The sequence below is a fragment of the Carettochelys insculpta genome, chromosome 1, assembly GCF_033958435.1.
Source record: "Carettochelys insculpta isolate YL-2023 chromosome 1, ASM3395843v1, whole genome shotgun sequence".
NCBI classification, from domain to species: domain Eukaryota; kingdom Metazoa; phylum Chordata; order Testudines; family Carettochelyidae; genus Carettochelys; species Carettochelys insculpta.
The window spans coordinates 264,969,662-264,989,561 of NC_134137.1; the positions used below are offsets into that span (position 1 = coordinate 264,969,662).

General features: G+C 46.9%; 2 protein-coding genes across 4 annotated transcripts in view; one reads left to right on the forward strand and one right to left on the reverse strand.

The window, feature by feature from the left end:
* The first annotated feature begins 711 nt into the window (after positions 1–711).
* ETFBKMT (electron transfer flavoprotein subunit beta lysine methyltransferase) lies at positions 712–12,049 on the forward strand. Its single transcript, XM_074983784.1, has 3 exons — positions 712–1,031; positions 8,627–8,757; positions 11,706–12,049. Exons 1-3 carry the CDS (start codon positions 712–714, stop codon positions 12,047–12,049), a joined length of 795 nt encoding a protein of 264 aa, XP_074839885.1.
* A 2,687-nt stretch (positions 12,050–14,736) lies between these two features.
* AMN1 (antagonist of mitotic exit network 1 homolog) overlaps positions 14,737–19,900 on the reverse strand; it is a 69,279-nt gene continuing 64,115 nt past the window's right edge. For 2 of the 3 annotated variants that reach the window (XM_074983786.1, XM_074983785.1), the window contains exons 6-7: positions 19,669–19,780; positions 14,737–16,124 (exon numbers count right to left, since the gene is read on the reverse strand). In XM_074983786.1, the coding sequence (XP_074839887.1) occupies positions 16,051–16,124; positions 19,669–19,780 (186 nt within the window). In that variant the 3' untranslated portion in view covers positions 14,737–16,050. The remainder of the gene's footprint in view (positions 16,125–19,668; positions 19,781–19,900) is intronic. The other variant, XM_074983787.1, reaches the window with a different exon arrangement.

A 19,900-nucleotide genomic window follows, 5' to 3' on the forward strand; every position in this document is an offset into this window, starting at 1 on the left:
GCAGAATAGAGCAAAGAATTACTTCTCATATCTTGCTTGCAACAGTCCTATTAATACATCCCAGAATGATATTTGCTATTTTTACAACAGCATCACACTGTTGAATCATACTTAGCTTGTAGTCTGCTATGACTCCTAGATCCCTTTCTGCAGTACTCCTGCCTAGGGAGTCCCTTACCATTTTATACATGTGAAACTGATTGTTCCTTCCTAAATGGAGTATTTTTCATTAGTCCTTGTTGAATTTCATCCTATTTACCTCAGACCATTTCTCCAGTTTATCTGGGTCATTTTCAATTCTAACACTGTCCTTCCAAGCACTTGCAATCCACCCCAGTTTGATATCATCCGCAAACTTTATAATGGCACAACTCCGTGCTGTTAGCTAAATCATTTGATGAAGCTGTTGAACAAAACTGATACCAAAACTGGTCCCTGCACTGGTTATACCCTGGCAGGAGTGTGACAAACTTGACACCTTACATCAACGTACAGCAATGCCCACCCAACAGTCACCTCTTACTGCACTGATGGTAAGTAACCTTGAAATAGATTTATCGCTGACAGTGTTGCTCTTGTTTTCAGGAATTGTCACCCATTGCTACAAAACAGAACCACTTCAAACACCTTTCCTCACACACTTTTAAGACAAACCTTTGTTGTTCAGCTGCTTTCAGCTCAGATCAGGAAGGACATTCCTAAAGGGGAGCCATGGTGTTCTGCTGTTGGAAGTGGTTTTCAAGATTTGGGAGAAGGGGTGTCCTTACAAGAGCTTCAAGGAGCAGTAAGAGAAATACCTCTTTGGTATGGAGATGCTGCTATCACAGGACTCCAGGAAGCTGCCTGGATCCTGAGATAAGAACATTTCTGGAGGAGAATACTGAAGTCACTTGCAGCGGGAACCTCACACCAGAGATACGACTGCGACTTCTGACACCTCGCTGCAGATTCTGGCAGGAAAGAGCAGACTTGTGGCCCTTTGGTGACCCCTTCTGGGCAATCTACTGGCCAGGAGGCCAAGCCCTGTCCAGGTACAGTGCACAATGACCACTAGAGTACACATATACTGTCACCCCTGCTGCATGAGTCATCAGATTTGCTTGTGATCATACTATTCTCCAATGGCTGTAGCCTAGTAAGGCTAGTACAAGTACACCTAATGCAGATTCTCCTGTATCTCAAGGAGTAGAAGCCTGTGGCTGTGGAGCAGACAGTTCTGAGTACTCTGTCTGCTGATAACCTTTACGTCCCTGTGGCTGTTGTCTGTGGAATCGCAGAGGGACATTAAATCTGTTGACCTCAATGGAATAGCATGTGTGTACACCAGGGCTGAATTTGGAAGCATGGGAAAGTTTTGTATATTCCACAAATGTAGCATAGCGTGTTCAATAACCGCATTTAGCCTCCCTTCAGGAGGGGAATACATACGTCACAACAACTCAGAGTTGTTCCAGGAGGCTACAGATGTTCTCATGGAAACACATTTGTGTCCACCAACAAACGAATCTCAGCGCTGGCCCAATGGGCCCTGGCTGGTGGGCAGCGCACAATGTGGCATGCCAACAGCAGGGCCAGGCAGCGGATACTGTAGTCAATTGAAATGTGGGGCCCCAGGCAGCTGCCTTGCGTATCTTGCCCTAAAGCTGGGCCTGACAATTCTGCTAGTGCAACTCTTGAATGCAGAGGTGGCCTAACCTTTAAATCACAGAACTGGAAGGGACCTCGAGAGGTCAAGTCCAGTCCCCTGCACTCATGGCAGGACCAAGCACCCTCTAGACCATCCCCATAAGGTATCTGTCTCACCTGCTCTTAAATATCTCCAGTGATGGAGATTCTGCAACCTCCCTTGTACATTTTGTTACCTCATGACTCACAACACTTTCCAGATGACAACCACATTAAACATGGAACCTAGTATAGAATCTAAGTCACCTTGTTAACCTCTTCCTGTAATCCAGTTTAATTCTCAAATCCTGAAATGGGGATGGCAGTTTGTAGACACACGCACACGCACGCGCGCGCACACACACAGGGCTCTTTTATATTTATCTGACAGAGTTGTGTTCATTTACAAACACTGCCATATTTTGTTTTTGCCAGTATATTGTCAAAAGGCAGATGCTGCTTTTCTCAGACCATCTAAAGCAGGGCCTCGGCAGCCCCAGCCACAGGGGAGCTGAGCTACTGGCTCCTCTTTTTATTTTTACACAAAAATCACTGATCCAAAGTATCTTGTCATAACTAGCAGCATAAAAAGTCACGAGTCACTACTGCAAATAGCAAATCTTCAGCCATCTCCCATCGAGTTGAAAAGAAAAGGCTCAATCTGGGGTTGGTTGGGGATTTTTATTTTTTATCATTTCATTTATTTTCAAAACAACCTGATTTTTTTGAGCTTGAATTCAGCATTGTAAATGACTTCATCTGTTGCCCATTGTCATAGCTCCTGTGAAGCGATGGCAACTTGGGGGTGATGGTGATCCCCCCCCATCACCCCAAGGGAAGAAAACGACACCCTGTGGCTGTGTCTACACTACAGCGTGCTTCGAAAGGTGACCTTCCGGAAGGCATCTGTCGAAAGATCGGGTTTCGAAACAGCGCGCATCCGCCCAAAAGCGGATCGATCATCCGATCCACCTTTTCGAAAGAGCGAGGTGCTCTTTTGAAACAGAGCATCCATGCAGCAATGGGCGCCCTCTGTAGTATTTCAGCGGAACGTGAGCAAGTGGCTCTTTGAGAACCTGCAAAGGAGCTCATGTTGGGATTTGTCAGGTATATTGTGTGGCAAGACGTGAGTGCGTTGCTTTGCAGTTAGAGAACTTTAACGTCTCACAGGGTATGTCTACAAGCAAAGTTATTTCAAAATAAAAGCCATTATTTCAAAAAATCTATGCTAGCAGCTACACAATGTACCTGCTATTTTGAAATAGCAGTTGGCTTATTTCTAAATTGGTAAACCTCATTCTACGAGAAATAGCGCCTGTTTGAAATGGCTATTTCGAGATAGGCGCTGTTAACACAGGATGGTGGCCTATTTTGAAATAAGCCATAGTGCATCCAGTGGCTCTGTTTTGAAATAGGCTCTCTTGTGTGTAGACGCTGTATTGCAAAATAGCACAGTGCTATTTCGAAATGCCCTTTTGGGTGTAGCTGTTATTTTTGAAGCTATTTTGGAATAGCTCCTCCAGAATTGCTTATTCTGAATTCAGGCTGCTGTGTAGACATAACCTCAGAGACTGGCTGCGCCTACACTACAGCGCGCTTTCAAAAGGTGATCTTCCGGAGGGCGTCTTTCGAAAGATCAGGTTATGAAAGAGCACACGTACACCCCGGAGTGGAGTGTCCACACAGCCCCAGGAACCCTTTAGAAAGAACACGCCAGGAAACCCTCAAGACGGGGTTGCATGGCAGACAAGCCCTTCTGGGCCCCTCAGCCAGTTGCTCCCTTAAAGGGCCCCTCCCAAACACCCCTGGCCCGTACATGCCGAGGGCTGCTCTGTGCGACACAGCACCTCAGACCCTGTGCCTGGAGCTAAGCCAGGATCCCACAGACCCCTATGGATCCCCTTCAGTTCCCTGACAGGGACATCACCAATGACTGGGTCAGACTGATCATCATCGCAGTCCTCTACCTCCTCCAGTGGCCGACCCCCCCCAGGCCCTGGCTCTAGTCATGTAGGCCCTCGTCATGGGGCACCGTCCGTGCCCCATCCTCTGTGCCATCTGGTGCTTGTGGCACTACCCCACCAGCACCAAGTGGTGGGATTGCGTGGTGGTGCTTGAGTGGGACAATGAGCGATGGCTCCAGACCCAAAGGAGACATTCCTGGAGCTATGCCACTGGCTGGCCCTTGCCCTGCAGCACTGGGACATGCGGATGCAGCCTGTGCTCCCTCTGGAGAAGAGAGTAGCAATCACCATATGGAAGCTGGCCACCCCAGACAGCCACTGCTCAGTTGGCCACCAGTTCAGGGTGGGCAAGACTGCCGTCAAGGCCATTCTCCTGGAGGTAAGTGGTGATTGGTTCACACACACCCACCATGGAAGAGGGGGGAGAAAGGAAGCTCCTGGGCAAGGGGGACTGTCAGGGACTGGGGGCAGGGAACCTTCAGGGGACGTGGGAGGACCAGGGAGAAGACATGGGAGAGGCCCTGCAGGGGACAGGAGGTGACAGGGAGGGGAAAAAGGAGGGAGCTGGGAAGGGGCTCTGCAGGAGACGGGATGTGATGGGGAGGGGAAAGAGGAGGGAGCTGGGAAGGGGCTCTGCAGGGGACAGGGAAGAGGCATGGGGGGCAGGGGCTGGTAATGGGGGCTCCAGGGCACCCCACACACACTCACTCACAGTGCACATGCCCCCCATTCCATGCAGGTCGTCCGGGTGACAAATGCCATCCGCCTGCAGAAGGTCATCCAAGTCAGAGACCTCGATGCTGCCATTGAGAGATTTGCTGGCCTGGGCTTCTCCAACTGCTTTGGGACCCTTGCTAGGACCCATATCCCCATCTGGGCCCCAGACCACCGTGTGGGGCGATATATCAATAGAAAGGGGTACCACTCTGTGGTAGTCCAGGCCCCTTTGGACACCCAGGGCCAGTTCATAGATGTCTGCGTGGGGTGGCCTGGGTGAGCCCGCAATGCCTGGATTTTCTTCAACTTCTGGCTTGGCTGCAGGATGCAAGAGGGAACCTAATTATTTACCTTTTCCCATAATACAAGAACTAGGGGACACCAAATGAAATTGATGGGTAGTAGGTTCAAAACTAATAAAAGGAAATTTTTCTTCACACAGCGCACAGTCAACCTGTGGAACTCCTTGCCCGAGGAGGCTGTGAAGGCCAGGACTCTATTAGGGTTTAAAAAAGAGCTTGATAAATTTTTGCAGGTTAGGTCCATAAATGGCTATTAGCCAGGGATAAAGTATGGTGCCCTAGCCTTCAGAACAAGGGCAGGAGATGGATGGCAGGAGATAAATCACTTGATCATTGTCTTCTGTTCTCCTTCTCTGGGGCACCTGGCATTGGCCACCGTCGGCAGATGGGATGCTGGGCTGGATGGACCTTTGGTCTGACCCAGTATGGCCATTCTTATGTTCTTATGTTCTTATGTTCTATGTCCCCCCAGGGGACCTTCCTGCTGGGGACACCACCATGCCCCCCTGCACTGTGGCCAATGCTGCCTACCTTCTGCACCCATGGCTCATGCAGCACTACATGGGACAAACCAACCCCACTCAGGAGCAGTTCAGTAATTGCCTGAACCAGGCCTGGGGCACAGTGGAGTGCACGTTTGGCAGCTTGAAGGGGCACTTTCAGTGCCTCCTCACACGGCTGGAGGTCAGATTCCAGAATGTGTCTGCCATGGTGGAGGCATGCTGTGCTCTCCACAATATTGTGGAGAGGAAGCAGGAGCAATTTGTGCAGGGGTGGGCTGCCGAGGCCTGGGCCGTGGCTGGATGTGAGCAGCTGGCCCATGCCCTGTGCCGTCAGGAGAACTGGGACAGGGTGTGGGTCAGGGAGGCCCTCAGGGTGGCCTTCAGCAGGGGGCCCCAATAACCCTCCCCAAGCCACTCTCAACCAAGAGCCCCCCCCCACATGACCCACCACTGCCCCCCCCCAACCTCACTGCACACCCTTCACCCTTCCCCTATTACATAGGACACGGGTGGTGTTTGTAAATAAACATGTTAACTCTCAAAATGAACCTTCTTTGAACAACAGTATGAATGAGTGGAGGTATATAAAGGAATGAATAGAGGTAACTATGTGCAGTGCAGTGTGGGGAGTAGGGGCTATGTATGGGGTGAATTATGTACAATGTGCAGGGATGGGGTGAGGGCACCTGAACCTGGAGGTGGGAGAGGGTTGAGGCCTCAGTCTTCTGCAGGTGTTGGGCGGGGGGGCCACGACCCATGCCGGCTTCAGGAGCCCCTACTGTCCCAGGGTTGGGGTTCCCAGCAGGTCTGGGATGGGGCCATGACCATGGTGTGGTAGGGGCACGGCGGGGGTGCTGCAGCCATGGGCTCAGTGGCAGGGGCTGGAGAGGTTGGGGGAGCTGGCCCAGCATGGCCTGCCCTGGCCATGAGCAGCTGCACCTGTTCCAGCAGGGCAGCTGGAGGGAGGTCGGGCAGTATCAGGGCAGCGAGGCCAGGAGTGGCAAGAGTGGTGGCTGGCGGGTTGTCAGCTGGACTGGCAGGCGGCAGGCGTGGGCACTGGACACAGCCTGGCTGAGGGCCAAGAGGGCCACGGCAACCTTGTCCCAGGCCTCCCACTGCCACCCCATGTCTGCCACCTCCATGGAGCATGGCGGTCTGCTCTGAGATGGCCGCTGTTTATGAGGTGGCCTCTTCCTCCTTCCTGTGGCAGCAGCGGCAGCATGGCCTCTGGGCACGGGCCTGCCCAGGTGGTGGGGTTGTGATGACCTGTCCCCCTCAGCACTTGGAGGTAGGGCTCCCGTGGCCTTAGCCAGTGGTGCTGTGGAGACAGAGGGGGCAGCCTATTAGCCCTGTGATCTGGCCCTGGGGACCATGCCCCCCACACCCAGTAGCCAGCCCCGCCCCCGATGGCCTGTGGGCCCTGGGAGATCTTGGGCACCCAGAGAGCCCCACATGGGTGGGCCACACACCAGGTGAGGTTCCCCACCCCACCCCCCGCCCCAGTCTCCCTTCCCGGGCTTGTAGGTTGTGGTGCTGTCCATGGAATGAGGTGTCAAGTGCACAGGCAGCTTCACAGCCCAGAGGCCATGGCCGGCTGGGATGTGTAGGGATGGGGCTTGTGGCTGTGTGGCCGGCCCGCTGTTGGCTGTGCTAGGGACAGCCCCAGCCTGGGGTGTCCAATTTGCTGGTTATCTACCTGAGGGTCCCTTGAGGACACTGGGGGTGGCCTGGGTTGAGGGGGCCTGGCTTGAGGAGATGGAGACTCTGGCTGTGACCAGGGCCCCCTCCTTGTCCAAGGATGTCTCCAGTTCCTGGTCCCAGGTCCTGGCCATGGCTCCCGACTGGTTATCCGGCACCAGGTGGGGCTCTGCCTTGGGCACCACCATGTCAGCATGGCCGCCAGCTCAGCTGCGTCCTTCAGCCCCAGTAACCCATCGCGGGTTTTATAGTGGGGCAGCGGCTGGCCGCGTCCTGAGCCCGGGTGCATGACTGCTGCAGCTCTTTTACTTTCGACCTCATGTGGTCGGCTCTGTGGGGGAGCGGGGGAAAGTGCGTGGCTCCAGGTCCCCAGTCCTGCCGACAGCTGGACAAGGCTGCAGCATTCCGGTGCTGGCCAGTGGTGTGGAGCAGCACCTTCTTCCCTCCCTCAGCGCCCCAGCAGATCTTCAGTCTCCTCGTCACTCCACGAAGGGGGGCCCTCTTCTTTGGCCCCTTGCTGGCCTCCCAGGGACTTTGAAATCCCCTTATTCCTATCTGCTGATAGGAATAAGGGGATTTTGAAGTTGCTGGGGTCCTTTTGAAACGGTCCCGTCGGGACGAGCCGCGGCAATTTCAAAGCGCTGCGGCCGCCCGCGTGCTAAAGAGGCGCTGCATGTGCATTTTGGCGCTTCATTAGTAAACTTCGAAATGGCCATTTGTACGGCCATTTCGAAGTTTTGGGCTAGTGTCGACACAGCCCCTGTGCCTTTAAACACGGCTGGATGCGCCAACCATAGAGCCCTGCTTGTGCTGGCAGGGGCGTCTCCGCATGCCAGCTGGCCGGCGCCATGGAGGACTGCTCTTTCAAAAGAGCGGCCCATGGAGCGTGTGCACATGCCCTCCTTCGAAAGAAGGTGCTCTTCCTGAAACAGGAGTGGGAGAGCTATTTCGAAAGTAGCGCTGCATTCTTTCAAAATTATTTTTGAAAGAACCTGTCTTGTGTATAGACACTCAGCGGGATCTTTTGAAAGTGGCCCTCCTGTCGAAAGCTATTACGAGAACACATGCTAGTGTGGATGCCGCCACAGAGTGCTGCATCAAATTATCCAGATATTGCTCTTAAAATACAGTAGGGTCTCAATATTTGCAAACCGAACGTTCATGAATTCACTTATTCACAAGCGACCAGCAGCTGCCACTTCCCCCGGGCAAGAGTGCTGGCAGCCAAGGGCTGCCATATTGGCAAAAGTCATCATTTGTGAGGGTTCCTAACACAGAACCCTCGCGAATGTTGAGACCCTACTGTATTCATATTTGTGTGGATAGATTTCACTTTAATTTCATAACTATCAGCTACAGTTTCTGCATTTCCTGCTTTTAGTGTCAAGCTTTACAACCTCTAGCCAATTGTAACGTGTTTATTACAGATTTGAAATGGAGACAAGGATCCAATGGATTAAAATTAGAGCTTCACAAATAACGAGCCATCCTGTGGCACCTTAAAGACTAACAAATTTATTAGGTCATGAGATTCCAAGGGTAAAACCCACTTCCTCAGATACAAAATGAAATGAAAAAAAAGAACAATGAAAGCTGTAGTTTGTTGCTGTTGTTTCATTTTGTGCACCCTCTGGTGGTGTTCAGTAATAGCACAGACACACTGGTTTGCCAGAGAAAGTATGTACCAGGGCATGCCTAGAACATCCTTTGAGCTAATGTCTGATGCATTGTTACAGCTACGAAATGGACACTCACACAGGTTTCATTTTATACTCAGGTATATCCTTGATAACCCGGATGTCGTCAGAATGGGATCAGTACTAGATCTTGGAAGTGGATGTGGAGCAACAGCCATTGCTGCCGTGATGAGTGGAGCATCCCAGATCCTTGCGACTGACATCGACCCCAGTAAGCCACTTCTTTCCACGCCCTACACAAAGACATTTTTCAAGCACATTTGATTTCTTTCAGCTGTTGGGAGACATTCAGGTTTCAAATAAGGAAGCAAAACAGTTCCACAGGTTTACTGTACTATCACTCTCGCCCTTTTGGCTGACGTTGAGGACTAGGTGCTGATATCTTTACTAACCTGACTATGGCTATGTCTACACTGCTGAACTTACAGTGGCACAGCTGTGCTGAGGCAGCCAGACCACTGTAAGATCTCTCATGTAGATCGCTGTGCTGAGTTCCCCCCATCAGCACACTTAACCCACCCCCCAATGAGCAGTGATATCTTCTCCTACTAATATAGTGCTGTGCACGCTACCACTTACGCTGGGGCAATTTAGGTCAATCAGAGGGATGGAATATTCTCCCCCCCCCCCCCCCCCCCCCGAGCAACATAAATTCTACCAACGTAAGTGGTAGTGTAGACAGGACCTAAGTAGTAGCTCATTCTTGATCATGCCCACTGAAATGAGTGGTAGAGCAAACTTTCTAGCAATACATCTTCCTGTTTTGAAAGACACCCTGGCCCCATCCTCCCCTGAGGAAGTGGGTATTTTAGTCTCTATGTCTAATCAGGCTTCACTGCCAAGCCTGAAAATTTAATTGGTGCTTTTTGTGTTGCAGGCACCAAGTCACAGTGGAAGCTTTTCCAGAGATAGGTCATAGGATTGGCAAACTGGGTTTTGGTTCCAGCACTAGGAATGACTTGTTCATTGACTTTAGGCAAGTCACTTAACTGCTCCACGCTTCAGTCTCCCCAGTTGGAAAAATAGGGATATTATTTATCACGGTGCCATGAGGCTTCATATTTGCAAAGCTCTTGGAGTTCTCTGTCCAAAAGGAAGTACGAGTGCACAGTAATTTTGCACCTGCACCTATTATTTTTTCACAATGGGCCTTGCGCCCAACCATCTGCCAGGGGATAAATTTAAGTCTAACAGCCTTGGTCACATCAAAATCCATGATGCCTTTAATGTCTTCCATGACCGGAGCATTATAGCCTGATGCAAAACTAGCTCTGTGAACTTGCTCAAGGCCTCTTGTAGCAATAAAAACATCAGACATAATACATTATTTCACATATTTCACAATCTCCTTCAAACCTGACACATACTTGGATGGTGATTTATTTTATAAGAGGTTACAAAAATCCTCCCTGCCTGCCGCATGCACTTCAGCAAGTCTCTGCGTCTGTTTTTTGGCAATCCTGCCTAAATGTCTGCATTCCCTGGTAAGTTGTTTATGCTGCTTTCTAATGACGCCTTCCATGCCGCAGCAGTCCTGTATTTGACTTCAGCATTGTAAACGACTGCACCTAGGGAGTCAATCCATAGGTTAACTTGCATTTATGAACCTATTTTGGTAAAGAAATAGATCTTTTCTCTCCAAATTCTACTAAAAACAGTCAGTTCAAGTTTTTATCTCTATATTAGCTTAATCAAATAGTTTCTACATCTGTTTTGAAACAGCTTATCACTTCTAGGATGGAATAACTTTCATCCTTAACAAGTTGTTCTTTTCATACTTAGGTCAAAGAAACCCAGATTCCATTTCTTCAGCAGGTCCAAATAATCCAAATTAATGTTTGAAAGATAAGTCTGCTGATTACGAGTACCAGAGTGTTCCCCGGGTGCTCCAGTCTGCTAGGTTATACTTTGGACTTGTAACAAAAAAAGACGTTTGATCATCACGAAATTACAGTTAAAGCCAGATTACCCATGCCTGCTCCACAAATTCCCCACAAACATACTCAACTTCTAGAGGAGTTAAAAAATTAACGCATTTTACACAGGAAACGTAGAACTATGTCTTTTATCCTTTAAGTCCTGATTTATTTGTGTTTGATTTTGGTTTTCTGTTTTGGGGTACCCAATTTGAGAGATCTTAAAGGACTGAGCTGAGTACCCTCTCTGAAATTGGGCTCCGGTCACCTTTCAGCACTTTGATGCTGATTCTGAATTTGCATGCACTTTATCCACATTTCAGCACCTAAATGAGTGATCTGATCTTTTAAGGGGTCGCATGCCCACAATTTTGAAATCTGGCCTGTATTGTTAATTGTCTTACTTAGGGAAAGAGATTAATGAGCTGTATTTTACGGAGGTTTGTTTGTGAATGAACCACACTGAATGATACTGTTACCATCTCTGGGGAAAACTTTGACTCCTAGGACGTCACACCAAGAACGATTTGTTCTTTGTTTACAAGTTTTAATAATTATTTTCTGATTACGTGGCTAATGGTGATTTAGATGTCTTATTTTTACTTATTTTCCTCCAGACACCCTTTCATTTATTAATAAATCAATATATTCTTTGTTAACTGGGGAGGAGCGATTGTCTAGTGGCAAAGGCACTGAACTGGGACTTGCATTAATGGGTTCAAAGTGTTCCCTTCCTTTTAATTTTTCCCATGCAGGAGCTGCAGACTTTTTTTTTATGTGCACCATGGCATGTGCAGATATGTACCACTGAGAGACCTGCATGCTGTCTACTGTGGGTGTTTGTGGGCAATCTGTTAATCAACTGGGCAGCACTTGTGTCTCTTTTGGGTGGCTGCCCATGCACTAGCTTAGAGAGAATGCTGGGTTCAAGTCTTGGCTCTGCCACAAATTTCCTGTGTGACCTTGGGCAAGTCACTTCATCCACGCTGTGCCTCAGTTACAAAATGTAAAATGGAAGTGGAGGTAATACCTTACAAAGATGGTTTGAGAATCAAATCCATCAATGATTGGAAGATGCTAAATTACTATCTTAATGAAGGGTATATGGATATCTAGTAGAACACTGCTATTGAAGAGCTTATCCAAACAAAGCATTTGTGACAACATTAGAGGTTACCACTACAGATGGCACTGAAGTATAGATTTCTACACCAATTCTCATGTACTTTGTGCTTGTTCTCAGTTGCAGGAATGGCCATGGTTTTAAACTGTGAGCTGAACAATGTGACTCCCTTTCCTATTCTCACTAAGAACATCATCGGTACAGAGCTAAAGAACTGGGACCTCATTGTTTTGGGGGATATGTTTTATGATGAACAACTTGCAAACAGTCTTCATCACTGGTTGAGAAAATGCATCAAGACTCAGGGCACTAAAGTCCTAATTGGTGACCCTGGGAGGCCTCAGTTCTTAGGCCACCACATCCACAGTCAATTGCACAAAGTGGTAGAATACTCACTTCCTGAATCCACTAGACAAGAAAACAACGGATTAACCTCAAGCGCTGTGTGGAGTTACCAGCCGTGATCTCTCCCTTTCTCCAAAAGCTGCTACAACTGGATTTGAAAAAAAAAAGTGTGGTCTTCTAAAAATGTTTTGTTGATAAAGTATGAAAACGGAACATTGGAAAATAGGGCAGATCCTCTGCAGGTGCAGTTGCTGTAGCACCACTGAAATCTGTAGTTACACCAATTCATTGCAAAACAAACCAGCAGTCAGTTAGCACTTTAAAGACTAACAAAACGAGTTATATTGGGTATGTCTACACTTGGGCAAAACGTTGAAATGGCCATGCTAATGGCCAAATCGGAGAATACTAATGAGGTGCTGAAATGAATAGTCACCGCCTCATTAGCATGCTGCCGGCTGCGGCACTTTGAAAGTGCTACGTTTTGCTCGCGCACAGCTCGTCTGCATGGAGGATCCTTTTCGAAAGGACCCTGCACATTTTGAAATCCCTTAAGTCCTATCAGCTGACATTTGCAGGCTCCTTATGAAAAGGACCCTCATGTAGATGAGCTGTGCACGAGCAAAGCATGGCACTTTCAAAGTGCCGCAGCCAGCAGCATGCTAATGAGGTGCTGAATATTCATTTCAGTGCCTCATTAGTATTCTCTGATTTGGCCATTAGCATGGCCATTTCAACGTTTTGCCCAAGTGTAGACATAGCCTAGGTGATGAGCTTTTGTGGGACAGATCTGAAGAAGTGGGTCTGTCCCATGAAAGCGCATCACCTGATATATTACTTTGTTAGTCTTTAAAGTGCTACATGACTGCTGGTTTGCTTTGTTAGAATACAGACTGACTGGGCTGCCTCTCTGTTACAATTCATTGCAGGTGAAGATTCTGGCCCATAGTTTGGGAGAAGCCTTACAGGCATATTCCACCCTCAGGCCCCTGCCCTGCCCTAGGGAAGCCAATGGAAGTTAAGTGTGCATATTCAAAAACTGGACCGGATGTTAACAAATAAAATACCAAGATAAATGGGGAATGAGAAGATAAGAGAAATTCAGTGCAGTGGCATGCTACCATAAAATGTCCCTGCTGGCTCACTGTAGTGGATAAGTTTTCAATGTCTGATGAAGAGACGAGTGTTGATCTCTCTGGCTGCTTCACAAACTTTCTTTGCTAATTATGAGGCTGTTTTACCCTGAGAAGTCAGTTTTGTCTGACAGAATGTGCCCTCAGATCCTCTTGGGGATTTGCATCTCTTTCCCATGCTTAATTCAGTTATACAATTTCATATCCAACTGTATAGAGCATTCTTGTGAGCTTTCTGTCCCATCCAACTCATGAGAGTACGACTAGTTTAGTCCTGATGCACATACGAATAGCCCTACAGACAACCAAACTGTGTGTCGCTAGCCCCTTTAAGACAGGTGCATGCGTGTGTTGTATAAACTGGCCAATATTAGGCTTTAAAAGAAGAGCGGCTGCAGTATGGAGTACTAACTGCTGTGAGGCTGCTATCCCACCTGCTACTGAGTTAGGAAACAAAGCTGTAATACAGGAGCCCAGGATGGTAGTGAAAAGCCACCAAAAATGGGAGTTCTTCAGAGCTTCAGCCAGAGGAGCAGCTATCATCAAAGAGATAAACATTCTTTCCAGTGGGCTAGAAATGCTGCTAATCTCAGACGAGATTCGATCTGAAATTACTTACCATTCTCTGTTGGCACAGTGGACCATGGCGTCATGTTAGAGGAAGATGGAACATATATGCACTTTTAAGTTGAGCATGCAGACATGGGACGGTCTTCTATCCGCCAGTTCTAGCATTGGCTTTAGCGGTATATTGTCAGCTTCTATGAATCTATTGTATACATATGCCTTCTCACTGAGCTGAGCAAAGGCTCTTGCGAACACCTCCCTGTCCTTAGGATATTGCTATGACAGTTCAATGCATTTCATTCCAACATTCATACTACTGGATCCCAATTCTGCTCTCACCAGTTTTTTTTTTTTTTTTTTTTTTTGAAACCAGAGTTAACTCTACTGAATATAAATATTCACTACGCCAGGGATCAGCACAGCTGGGATCAGTCCACCGGGCATCCTTTTATTGCATCACTGAAGCTGCAATAAATTGATCTCTAAATGCACTCCTGTCAATGCTGGTACTCCAGCAAAATGGGAAGCGTAGCTGGCGTTGATGGGAAAGGACCGCCCCCCCCCAACATCCTTATTGCATGAAAGACAACAAGGTAGGTATGTCAATGCAATTGGCAAAGCTGAACTAGACTGATGGTAAAGGTAAGTGTAGACAAGGCCTAAGGCTCACTGGGAGTCATTCTTCATTCAAGCCAACTTCGCATTTCACTGCATACGGACTGTATTTTTGGGTTTATAAAAAAACAAAATAAGCTCTTGATCAATGCTCCCTCTATTTTTTTTCATCCATGCTGGAATAAATTTTGTTATGTGCGCTGAGGCATCTGTGGATGTGCACCACTGGTAGATTGACAGCTGTGGGTGAACTGGTAATCAGCAGGGCAGCATTTGAATCTCTCCTAGGAAGCCACCCAAGCACTCAGTTTACAGGGAACCCTGCTCATGACAGGAAATCAATGCCAGAAGAAGGAACATGAAAAACATCTTAAGGAATCACAGCACAACATAGCTGGGCCTGTGGGAAACCCAGAACAGCAGCAAACTGTGACTACTATTCTGTAGCTCATATGTTTTACTGTTACTCTCCCTGACTGTCACGTGTTCCTTCTATGTGCTGTATCTCATCACAGACTTAAATCTAGTCCTGTGCCCATATATGCATGTGCTTAACTTTATGCTTGGGATTTCATATGGAACTGTATGTGCATAAAATGAAATGTTTGTAGACAAGTCCTTGCGGGTACAGACTGCCTTTTCATCATGTCTGTACAATATCTAGGGCAATAAAGTGCTAGGCATTTTTGATTCTTGCTGGGGCCCCTGGGCATTACTGTCAGACAAGTAGTAATAAATAATAATAATAATAATAATTTAAATTAATCAAAACAGAGGGCCATATTAATTAAGAGGTAAGGTCAAGCCCAAAATCTGCTGACCATTAGGGAAATGGTAATTTATTGCTAAGATAAGATTTATTGTTAAATGAACCAACCCCTTGACAAGGGGTAAGAATAGTTTGTAATCATGTTGTTGTATAAGCTTTATTATGAGTGCAAAATGTAGTTGCTTAATGTTAATACGCTATCTGGTTTATGAGAACAGTTGTTCTAAACGGTCAGTATGTCTTAACTAAACATAAAAATGGATGTTTGCAAAATATCCAATAGGATGCTTTAGGAAAACAAGCTATTATGCTCCCAAATGATTTGCAAGAACAGATAAATTGAGATTACTAGGATACATCTGAATAGGGTGAATGGGCAAGATAACATGGCATGTGATTGTTTTAAAGGAACCAGTTAGAATGATGTTTTATATAAAAGGAAGCATGAATATAGCATGAACTATATTAAATAGAGACAAAGGAAAGGAGTGATTAGATATAGGCATGCATGATGTAGGGGTTGTGTAAGCATATAAAAGGATGTGAACTGTTAAGAATGATTGGAACAACACAAAACCCTGCCCACAAAACGGAACTTTTCTGGCCCTGGTGATGAAAGAAAGCCTACCTATGCACAAGGACGCTCTCTTCCTCTCCTGCTTTATCAGCTTTTAGACATGCTTTGTGCCATCATTAAGATGGCAATAACTGTCCAAACTTTTTTTTTATAAAGCTTTAAAATAAATAATTCTTGTTACACTGGTGGGAACTGTACTTTTTACCCAAAAAGATTCAGACTTGTGATGTAAAGAGAGGCATTACTTTAATTACAGGAAATATTAATTAACAGGGATGGACAGGCGCATCAAGGACATGAAAGGACTTGGATGTTGACAGAAAGCTCTAATACAAACAAAAATGAAAGGATCTGGTATTACACACAACAGTGGTTAACAGAGAGAAAGCTGTTCCCCAGAGATGGTTGTTTCATGAAAAGGTTGTTTCCATCTGGAAATGTTATGTTTAAAAAAAAAAATTAATAAACAGTCCATGTCACTTGCTTAATTTTGTTTGGTCCAACTAATTGCTCCAAGGCTTCTCGGGAACGGTCTGCAAAAAGCACAAGAAAAACTGCTTAATTTTTATAATAATACAGATATTGGGCAAGCAAGATTATTGTAATACAAGATACAGGAATAAATTCTTTCTTCATCTTTGTCTTGTTTGCCATTAGCGCAAGATAGGGATTTTCTTTGTTTGCTCTGTATTCTGCGAATGTACAGTTGAAAAACAGAAATGACATTTCAGATACTTTTTCATATGTAACAGTTCCAAAAAGTGTGCTGTTTGTTTTTTATATCTATAGGACAGCAATATCAAAAAACCAGACACTCGATTACAAAGACAGATGTTGGTAAGGTAGGATTTTTGTTTATTTTTATTATTTAACAAATACACTCAACTACCCCATAACCAGTTCAATAATAGTTGGCTTTTTGAGGAGAAGTGGGAAAAGGGGCGGGGGAGAAAAGGAGAGGAATAAGCATCTGAGGAGTGGTGGGGCTCGAAGTGGTTTAAAAGAGAAGGGGGTAGTAGCAGTTCAACAATAGCATTACATATAGAAGGGTCAGCTTGGAAGAAGGTGTGAAGACAATTATGGGAAGAGTGAAAGAATGGGTAGAGCAAGTTAGCTGTGGTGGAGATGCAGGGGCAAAGTGATACAAGAAAATTCTGGGTAAGCAGTGAGGAGCAGAGTTGGGAAGAACTTTGAAGACAAAGAGAAGAAGGCTTGAGCTTGATGCAGAGAAAAGAAGAGGAACCAGAGGATGGTTTAAGAGGGTGGAGATGGGAATGTCACAGTCAGAAAGTTGGGCAAAGGTGATTACCTTAGCACTTTCTTAAGAGCCTTCTCTGGGGCACTATTAAAAAAACAACAGATTTTTTTCCCCTCAGGCAATCTGCTTTTTTCTAGGTATAAGTAATTCCAGAACCAAGTCCAGCATTGTTTTGTTTTAACATTTATATGGTGCTACCAGGTTAGGGCTTCATTGTTCCAGGCACTGCACAGCAGAGAAAATGACAAGCCCAAGATAACCAAAAGGCCACATAATACTAAGAAAAGAGCACTGCATTGTAATTTTTAAGGTAGAAATGCACAAAGAAGAGGAACGGACCAACACAACAATTACAAATTGAATCCAGCTGAACTGTCTCAAGGGTAAGTTCCAAATAAGGCACTGATGGAAGACAACACTTAGGCCAGTGTTTAATTGTAAATGACTTATTTAAGTGCTTTCCTGAATGGGGGCTAAGATGCTTTGCATCAGATTCCCTAAGAAAACCACTTTGCCTATCTTTTCATTGACTCAGTTCACATCCCTTCACGGGACAGGCCCATTGCTCTTGCATCCAGGAGCACCACCTCACTTTTGTTAAGGTAACAGCCCAGAGCTCTCCCTCCCCAGCCCTTCACCCAGCCTCAAGTTCTCTTCCTGCACCCTGTTCCTTACCCTGCCCTTCCTGCTGCTCCCAAACCAGCATGAGCTCTCCTTGCCCCGCACCGAGCTCGCACCTACAGAGGGCAGTCAGGCTGAAGAACAACATCCCCAGCAGGGGCTGACAGGCTGGGAGCCCCAGATCTCTTCCTCCTGCATCTCCATTTCCCGAAGGGCCAGAAGGCCTGATCCAATCCTATCTTTCTGGGGCCTGGGTGCTGGAATGATGACAAAGGTGGTGGTGGGCAGACTACGGAGGTGGGGAAAGCAGATGCTTTGGGGTCACAGTGATACTCAGATTTGGTCTGGCTGGCTGTCCTCAGTCATGACAGATGTGCAACTGGGCCAAATTTCCAGCTCCAGTCACGGGACAAGTTGAGAGGCTACCTACCATGTCAGTGAATCATTAATTCTGACTGAGCTAAGTAGTAACTCTTGATATTAGTTTTACCAAATGCAAAGCCACTCTATTCATGCTTGATTTAAACTGGCGTTTTAATAATCACAGAAGACTCTGGAAAGACAGAGTTATGGTTCCCAAAGCAGCTGTAATCCAGTCTTCTTCAGCATATGCAGTATTGTATATTACAACACTAACAGCCTCAATCTCCTCTCACACTAGTGTAACTCCACTGCCTTCAGTTCTTCCTGATTTGCATCTGTGTGAAATTAGAATCTGGTTCTGCACAATTTATTTACCTATTTCTACAAAGCCAACCTTTTTGTGAGGTCTGGGGGTGTACAGAGACACAGCAGATGGGTCACTTATGACAACGAAAAAATGGGAAGTGGCTTAGCCAGATGAATAGCGGATTTGACTGGGGAATCAGGAAACCTGAGGTCCTATTTTTTGTCCTCTTTAGGGCTCCAAAGGTCAGGAGAAGGCTAACAACCATGATTGACACCACTATAGGCTCAGCTCCAAACAAGGATGGGAAACAGGACTCAGACAATTTCAAGAGAAACCTATTAAACATGAAGGCTGTGACTTTGTATTCCATATTCTTTTTGACAATATGCTTATGGTATAGATAAGTGAGATACAGTTCATGCAAAATGCCTCATGTAAGACATTATTGGAAAGGTTATGAATTCCTGAATGTAATTATCCAACTCATGTATCTGAAGTTAGGAATATTGACTTGTGCATCTGTGTTTGATATATGCTACTACAGGTGACACCCCTGCTAACACTTCAGACACAACAATAGACGAGCCAGGCAGGGGCTGATGGTTTATCAGTGAAGAGAATGGACTGTGAAAAGGCTTGGCCTTCCTGTGGACCACGGGTGAGCAAACTTTTTAGGTCATTCCCCACTTTTCAACCCTGAAATTAGCTGGGGCACCCCCAACCTGTGGGAGGACCACAGAAAGCGATGCAGGAGGGAGATGTGCTCCGAAAGGGTGTGGGAAGGGGGTGTTGCGAGGCTCCAGGGGGTACCCTGAAGGGGGAGGAGTGCTTGTGGGGAGGACACCAGGAGAGTACCTCATCAAGCTGGGAAGTCACTGGCTGCCCCCTCTGCTTGTCTCAAGGCCCACACACTCCCTTGTGCCCTCGCCCAAGGACCTACCAGGGGCATGACAATCTGCCACTGAGGTCAGTGGGGATCCAGACCACAACATGCTGACTCAGGTATCCTGGGGCCACTTCCAAACTCCCTTTCCGATCGTACCTTATTGGGTAGCAGGTAAAGTTCCTCTGGGATTGGTTAGAACAGGGTCTCTGTCCTAGCTGGTTGTTCCTCCTTGGTGAGGTCTGGCTGTGAGCCCAATAGTCTGGACCAGTCTTCAATCACCTGCAGAGCTGGGTCAGCCTGTCGGCCTCGGAGCTCAGGGCCAGCGTCTGGCTCCTCCAGTGGCTGGGGCTCAACTGAGCTCCTGGGCTCCGCTTTTATGCTTCCTGTCCTGCCCCTGGCTTCCAGCCAGGTGACACGCACATGTGGGGCTCTGCCCACCCAGGCTCAGGGAGGGGGGTCTTCCCCATCCAGATCAGTGAGGACCCAATTCACTTCACTACAACCATTATCACTAATAATCAGTCGGGGCAACCATAACTTAATAGGTGCTTTGAAGACAGAAAAAAGACACCCTTGCTATGCCATATTTTGGGCTGACTTTGGAGTGAATACTTTACTAGCTATCAACTTGATTTGACTGACCTGTTATCAGTGGGCATCCATGGAACAGCAGAATATATATCTCTGGACAGCAGGTGAGGACAGCTTCCACAGCGACATCTGTCAGAGTCACGCAGCGTTCCATGTGGATCTCCTATTTGGAGAATAAAAACCTGGTGACCACATCCATAACATCTTAAGCCCAACTTTTATGTTGCCCATTCTAATTTCATAGAATGGCACATATAGTGATTATTATGTTAAATGTCCAACT